Source organism: Patagioenas fasciata, chromosome 13, assembly GCF_037038585.1.
Source record: "Patagioenas fasciata isolate bPatFas1 chromosome 13, bPatFas1.hap1, whole genome shotgun sequence".
Classification (NCBI taxonomy): domain Eukaryota; kingdom Metazoa; phylum Chordata; class Aves; order Columbiformes; family Columbidae; genus Patagioenas; species Patagioenas fasciata.
Genome location: NC_092532.1, coordinates 7966983 through 7974472, shown reverse-complemented (window position 1 = coordinate 7974472; position 7490 = coordinate 7966983). Strand labels below are relative to the sequence as shown.

At 61.5% G+C, this 7490-nt stretch overlaps 1 protein-coding gene across 3 annotated transcripts; it reads right to left on the bottom strand.

Moving 5' to 3' along the window:
- Positions 1-1463: 1463 nt before the first annotated feature.
- Positions 1464-6678, bottom strand: IRX6 (iroquois homeobox 6). Of its 3 annotated transcripts, XM_071814494.1 has the most exons (8): positions 5863-6678; positions 4509-4754; positions 4160-4269; positions 3819-3902; positions 3592-3710; positions 3005-3484; positions 2671-2767; positions 1464-2493 (listed from the first exon to the last, which is right to left on the bottom strand). In XM_071814494.1, exons 1-8 carry the CDS (start codon positions 5905-5907, stop codon positions 2430-2432), a joined length of 1245 nt encoding a protein of 414 aa, XP_071670595.1. In that variant the 5' UTR covers positions 5908-6678; the 3' UTR covers positions 1464-2429. The 3 variants fall into 3 exon arrangements, with proteins under 3 accessions (XP_071670595.1, XP_071670594.1, XP_071670596.1); XM_071814493.1 differs by having other exon boundaries at positions 3592-3902; positions 5863-6666; XM_071814495.1 differs by having other exon boundaries at positions 3592-3902; positions 4509-5059; positions 5863-6665.
- Positions 6679-7490: the final 812 nt, after the last annotated feature.

The following is a 7490-nucleotide window of genomic DNA, read 5'->3' as shown; positions in this document are numbered from 1 at the left end:
GAGTTCCCCAGCGAACGGTGGCCCGCAGAGCCGGGCTACTCCGCTCCGGCCGACAACCCGGGTTCGCTTTCCCGAGCTCAGCGGCATTAAAAAGCCTAGCTCGTAGCAATGCCCAGCCAAAAGACGGTTTAAATATGTTTATTATGGCATTGGAGAAGCTGAATTTGTTCCTCTGATACCCGGGCGAGCCCGTTATTTTAGTTCTGTGCCTGGGCGCTTGCAGGCTCCGCTCCCGGTATTAGTTTTCCATCAATCCCAGCTCTGGTTTTTAATCAAAACAGTATTCGGAATATGATTCCCGGAGATTATATTTTGAGAGATTTGCGATACGTATCTTGCTGGCGTGACAGATTGCAGGGGAGTCCTGGGCGAGCGGGATAATCTGCATCTCGCTCGCTTGACCTTTAATAAAAAGGGAGTAAAAGTAATAAATAAAAAATAAAAGTCTCTAAGACTCGCTGGAGGTTACCTTCCTGCCTGCCTTAAAAAACACGCCGAAGCCTGCATCTCCCATCCCCGGGGGCTTCGCGGCTCTTCGGGACGCTCCCGCGGAGGCCGGCGGGGCCCGGGACCGGGGTCAGAGCCAGCAGTTCGGGGCAGCTCCCGGCCGCGGCGCCGTGCAGGATTCGGCCCCCGTGGGCAACCCAGAAGGCCGCTGCAGAGCTGCCTCCCCTGGGAGCCTCTTCCGACGGTGCCGGAGGGAGCTGGGTCGCTCCCCTGCGCGCTGGGTGAAGGCTGCCGGGACACGGCCAGGAGCGGGGTCGGCCCGGCCCCTGCGAACAAGCGCGGGGGTCTGGTGCACCGTTGATGGAGCAGATCGTACCTGTCCTCTGCTGTGGGCGAGGAGCGGGGGGAAAGTCGCCTTGCAAGAACCTTTCGAAAGGGCCTAATACTCTTTATTACAAGTCCTAATCCTTCAAATCCGACTTGAAATAATGTTTATCTTTTCGCAGCTTAATTTCCACTACTCTAAGCTGCGGGTCACTGCAACAGACAGCGGCTTCTGCACTGCCGCTTGCCCAGGACCCTCCGGAGCACGGGAAAGCCCTGTGGCCGGGCGTCTGCGGCGGGGCCCCCCGAGCGCCCAGCCCCGCTCCTGGCCGGACCCCGCTCCGCTCCCGGCCGCTCCGTTACCCGTTGGCTCTCGTGTGCACTTAACGCCCTCCCACCACCTTTTCCCTCCCCACCCCGGCCCGGCTCCTGCAAAGCCTGACAAAGTTTGCCTGTTTTGCCAGGTGCCCTGCAGCCCGTGGCTGCTCCGCTCCTGTTCCCAGCGCGGGAGGGGTGGCGGCTGTCGGCGGGGCCGAAGCCGGGCGCAGTCCCCGCGCCTCTCTCCGTGTTGACCTGCAGCCTCTCCTTTCCCCTGCGAGCTGCTGCACGGGTCGCAAGCCCAGAGGACTCACAGCTCTGCAGCCCCACTTGTCTTGGTAGCCTTTGGTAAACATATAGAGGTCTACTCGATATTCAAGATTGATTTCCCTGATTTATTAAGGCAGAATTTATTGGACTCTATTGACCACAAATGACTTAATGTAAATGTTGACCCTGGTGAACTTGGAAATAGCAGATATCGGGTTGATCTATAGATGACCTCTTAATTACCACAGTTATTAATTTAAATTATTGCCACTGCTTCTAGAAACAGGAACAAAGAAACATTCTTTCCTCATCCCTGCTTGGTTTATTAGTCTGAACACAGTGTGTTTGATGACACTTTTAATTAAACAGAAATAATGCAGAGAAACGGTTTCCTTTTCTCGTCTGTCCTGTAAAGTGCAGCACTGCTCTTTTCACTGACTGACGGCGGTGACCCACTAACAACGTCCCACGTCGCCACCCGGTCGGCACTCGCTGCCCGGGGGTGCCCCGGCCGTGCCCCGGGGCGGGCGGCGGGTGCCCGGGGCGGGCCGGGCTGCGCTGGCTCCCAGTTGGAGAGCTGCCGGGGTCACGGTTCGGCTTCATGGCGTTCAGCTCATCCGTGTTAATTAGAGACTGAAAAATACTTTCAGCGAGATCTATGTACAGCCACGGGAAATAAACAGCTTGGCGTAACCTGCGCCGCTCCTCTTCGTCCTCCATCTTCGTCGGGACGGCGCGGAGCAATCGCGAACCCACGCACCTTGGCGGAGCAGGCGCGGAGTGGAGGAAAAGAAAAAACAAACCACGACGGGGGGCGGGAGCAAGTAATAGTCTTTTTTGGCAAAACCGTTAATGAGGGGTGTTGAACAAATGGCCAACGGGCGGCGGGGGGCACTCCGGTCCCGCGGGCACGGCAGCTCCGCCCGCCGCGCCCGCCGGCTCCCATGTGAGCAGCACGTTGTGCCGCGGTGGGACGTTTCCCCGGCGAGGGCAGGGAAAGCAGAGCGGCGGGTGATGCCTGCGGGGCGGGGAGGTCATCGCCGGGAAGGGGAGAGGTTTCTTTCGTTGTTTCAAGCCGGCAGCCTCTCTGCAGCGGGAGCCCCGTCGCCAGCGCTCAAGAAGAGGCGGGCGGCCCTGCGGGAAAGAGAAACGGTGTTGAGCGTTTCCCGTGCGGGCTCCGGGGCCGCTGTGTCCCGCCGGCCGTTCCCGGGGTCGTGCAGTGCTGCCGCCCCGGTGTCTCCCCGGGCCGGGCGGGCGGGCTTGCGTTTCGTGTGAGGTCGGCCCCGGCAGCCGGCCCGTCACCTACCTCACCTCCGCATCACCGGGCGGAACGCCGTCCGCAGCCTGTCCAGGCAGGTCCCGCCCAGCTCGGCGCCTCCCGGGCCGCCCTTGGCCCCCTCCCCGAAGCCTGCACAGACAGAAGCGCCTCGCGGTGGGCCCGGCCCCGCCGCTCTCCCCTGCCCGTTCCGCTCGAGCGGGGAAGCCTCAGCGTCTACATCGCCGAGGGGGTCACAGCACAGTCGCAGCCCGCCTGACACCTGGGCCCGGCGGGGGGTGTCAGCACGAACGCGGGCTCACGCCGTGCCCTGTCTCCCGGCCCGGCCCGCGGTTCCCCCCGTTCCCGCGGCCCCACCGCCGCGGGTACCTTCGCCCGCCGCCGCGTATTGGCACGACTCCCCCAGGCCGCGGTGGGAAGCGCAGCTCCGCGGGAGCGGCTGCAGATTGAAAGCAGAGCTCCGGAAGGCCTTGGCGGGCAGGGGCAGCTCCCCCTCCGCGCCGCGGCCCTCGGGGCTGCCCCTGCGCGCCGCGCTGGCCCCGGCGGTGCGCGCCAGCGACCAGATGCGCGGCTTCTCCGCGGGCGCGTAGGGCGGCAGCGGGCCGGCCAGGGCGGCGGGGACGAAGTCCGCGGCGGCGGCCTTGGCGCAGGGAAAGGTGCGGAAGGGGTCGGGCAGGCTGCAGTCGCTCCGCGGCGCCTCAGGCAGCGCCGCGCCGAGGCTGGGGGCTTCCTGCAGGGAGCTGGAGAGGCCCTTCTCTGGCTTCCCCGCCTCCTCCTCCTCTTCCTCCTCCAGGTCGTCCAGGTCACTGAACCGCATCTCCTTGTCCTCCTTGCAGCTCTTCTGCTCTACTTGGACACACAGCGGGGAGGAAGGGGTGGCAGGGAGTTAGTGCGGGTGCGGGAAAGTTGGCGGGGCCCACACTTGGCTGCCACTTCGAGGTGCCCATCCCGCCTACCTCTACCTTCGCTCTCCCTGCCGTATTCCTCCTCTTCCCGTGGGGTTTCTTCTTTCCTCTCTTCCCCCGCTTTGTTCTTGGGAGACCAGGTCATTTTGTTTTCTTTCTTGAGCCTCCGTCTGGCGTTAGCAAACCAAGTGGACACTTGCGTCAGGGTCATTTTGGTGATGATGGCCAACATGATTTTCTCTCCTTTGGTGGGGTAGGGGTTTTTGCGGTGCTCGTACAACCAGGTCTTGAGGGTGCTCGTCGTCTCGCGCGTTGCATTTTTGCGTCTGGCTGACCCACTGAAATCCACCGTCCCGTACCTGCTGGGAGATGGTTAGGAATGGGGGGGGCGGCGGGAGACCCCCGGCCCGGCCTGGTCCCGCCACAGACCGTTGTGGCCCTGCCCACCTGCCCCTGCCCGCCGAAGTTTGATTTCAGCTGACTGGTGCTCCCGGGGCGCCTCGTTTCTTTTGTACAACGTTTGTTAGGTCGGAGCCCCCCCGCCCCTCGCCGTTTGATGTCGGCCGCCGCCTCGCAGGGGGATGCTAATGCTGCCGGGCGCTGATCAAAGGGGTTTTACCTGTCGTACTGGTACTGCCCCAAGGAATGATCGTAGGAGTAGTAGGCACCGGGCTGCGCGATTCCCGAGTGCAACGTGCCGGCGCCGTCCTTGATCTCGTACTGGGGGCTCTGCAAGGGAAGCGGCAGCGTTTGGCGTCGAGCAGGAGGAGTACCCTGCCGCCCCACCGTCCTCCCGCCGCCCCGGCTCTCCGTGGCACCCAAGTCCCTTCTCGTCCCGACAAGGGGACGGCGCCGGTTCCGCGTCCCTCGGCCGCCCCCCGTCCCGCCCGCTAAACCACAGCATTTGCCGCCTGTTGCACCCTCCTCTCCCCCCACACGGTGCGCTGCCCCAGCCGGCGGGCACTCACCAGCGCGGTGTAGAGCGCGGCGGGCTCGGCGCTGTAGGGCAGGTAGTTGCCGTAGCCCTGGCCGGTAGCGTACGGGGCTCCGTACATGCCCAGCGCCGCATTGAGCTCGGCGCGGGCGGGCGCCAGCAGCCGGCTCTCGTACGGGGCGCAGCAGAGGGAGGCGGCGGCCGGCGCCGAGGAGGCATCCGGCCCGGAGCGGGGGGCGGCCTCGCAGCAGGTCGTGCTGGGGCTGGCGGGCACGAAAAACTGCGGAGAAGAGAGAGCGGGACGGCGCCGAGTGACTGTCGAGGCAGCCCCATCGGGGGAAATTTAGGAGCGTGTGCGCGTCTGTCTGTGTGCGGGGGAGGAGGGGTGAGGAGGGGAATAGGGAGCCCGGGCTGAAGCAACTAATTATAGAAACCGGGAAATAAACAGAATGGGAAGCGGGAGCCCCTGGGAAGGGGGCACGATTAATCAAGCAGGCAAAACTTTAAGGAAATAGTTGCTCTCGAAAATGACAAAAGATCCATCCATACGGCTCATTCCTTCTCCCCCTGCTCCGTCCGCTTGTGCTGATTTAAAGGCAAGAAGTTGCGATTACAGTTAATTTGACAATAGACAAAGCAGTAAATATTTCAGCTAACGCAATCGAAGACATTTGATTTCAATAAGTTCAAGGGGACAGTTAACTTCCTAAGCGAGGGAGGCACATCTTGCAGTGATTACGGTGTATAAATAATTCCATCCAAATAAATCGTGACTCGAGGTACTGTATAGCGACGACTTAGTTAATATAGGGTGCATTGGTGTCGGTGTGGGTGGGGGGTGTCCTTCGGAAATCGTACGGGGGAAAAAACCTCCCGACAGATCTTAATAAAACACAGGAAAAGGATCGACCCGGGAAGGAAGGGTGGGGAAAATGGCACAGCGCGGTCCTACAGAAGCGCTGGTGAAATCCCTCGCCCGCCGGGTCCCCCCTGCCCGCACCGTCCGCGGGTGCTCGGGTGGCGGCAGCGCGGCCGCTCCGCGGGCAGCTCCGTGGGGCAGCTCCGCGGGCTTGGAGATCAGTCGCAGCCGGGATTTTTGTATTTATTTGTTTGTTGCACTTGAACAGTGGAAAGGGGTGGGGGGGAGGGGGAGTTACCGGTTTCCTAAACACCTTTGCTGTGCACACTGCGAGTTACTTGTTTAAGCCTAACACGACACAAACGAGACATAAACACACACGCACATTTTTTAAAAAAAGGCTCCAGATGTGCCCTTTTAAAAAAAGACTCCAAGTAAGGGAAAGGGAAGAAAAAAAGGGAGGGGAAACAGACATCTGGACAGCAGCAGCAGAATCTGAACAAAAGTGAGTGCTGCTCACTCGCCTTACCTGTGAAGTGGTGCTGTAGGGGTATCCGAACTGAGAGAAGGACATAGTTGCTCCTTATTTTTGGACCATAGGCAATATTTTCCCCCCAAGATCGATTGTAACTAAACCCTGCTTCAGGATGCACCTTCTCACACACACATTTCCACGTATGGCTTTTTTTTTTTTTTTCCCCCTCAATTATAGATGATTGCACTTAAGAAAAGCAGCCAGACATCTGAGGCGGGGGATTGGTGCCTGGATTAAAAAAATAGGCTACCCCCCACTTCCCATCGCTCTTAATAAATATGTTTGTATAGAGAGAGTTTAAAAAGCCACCCCACATGTATAGAGAGTTTAAGTGCAAAGGGGCTTTTTCAAAGAGGGGGGTGAAAATCACGTAGGGCTTGCAAGATACGGAGCTTGCTTGTTGTATTATTTTCTGCTCTATAGGTCTTTAGCGTTCATCGGTGGGCGAGGAGCGGGGTGACGTCACGGCCCTGCCGGCAGGAGCAGGCAGCGGCGGGCAGGAGCAGGCAGCGCCCCGCGCCCGCTCCCAGCACTTGTTTCATGTTGTTTTAATGTTGTGCTGTGATGCACGTCAAAGGCAGGGACCGGAGGTGCGTTGCGGTTGGTCTCTCTCCCCATCCCTCTCTCTCGCTCTTTTTTAAACGCAATCTTGACTTAAGAGGGAAAAAAAATAACAGGAGGGGATATCGGCAGTGTGACCCTCGGAGTGCGGGGCCCTGCAGAACGCAGGGCAGGGGCCGCGGCCGCGCTGGGCGCACTGGGGCAGGAGCGCTCGGGGCCGGCGCAGCCCCCGGCCCTTCCCGCTGACCACGGCTCCCACCCGCGGGGCCGGGCTCTGCTGTACAACACGGCACCGCTTTTGCAATCGACCCTATTAGTTGTGCTGGCCCATCGGGTCCCTCGCCCTTCGCGGCGGCCCGGAGCCGCGGGAGCGCGGTCAGGCCTCGCCCCGCGCAGCGCGCTGCCGACCCGGGCAGGGGCACGGCTGAGATCGGGCCGGGAGCCGCCGGCGGGCAGCCCGGCAGCCTCCTTCCCTAACGAGCGCTAGCGGGGCATCCATTCTTCTCTCTTGGACCCGAAATGGTCCCAACAGGAGAGGATGGGGGGCGGGGCCGTGGCAGGTCAGTGGGGAGGTGATGGATGGCTGCCTGCAGCACGGCCTGCCCATTACCGCTACGGCATAATTGCATCAATTAACAAATTGAAATGCCCTTGTTTAACCAGCGACTTACATATTGCGAATTTGCCTTTGAGGCGAGATCCCCGGGAGGTAAATGGGGATTTCCCCCCCCCGCGGCGGGGGCTTCCGTGGCTCTCCCGGGCCCGGCCGGCCGCGATATCCTGGCAGTGGCAATTAAAAATGTTAAGAAAAAAAAAAAGGGTAAAAAAAGAAAGAAAACAAACAAAGCAACTCCCCCCGGCCCGGCGGCACTTGTCCCGGGCAGGCCAGGGCTGTGCCCTGCGGAGGCGGGTGGGGGGCGGGCAGCCCCCGCGGCCGTGGCGCTGCCCGATCCCCGCGGCGCGGCCCCGCTCCGCCGCTGCCCGCCGCCGCGCTCCCCGACGGGTGGCGCTGCCGAGCCGCGAGCGCTGCGCGGCGGCCCAGGGGTGCCCGGCCCGCGGTG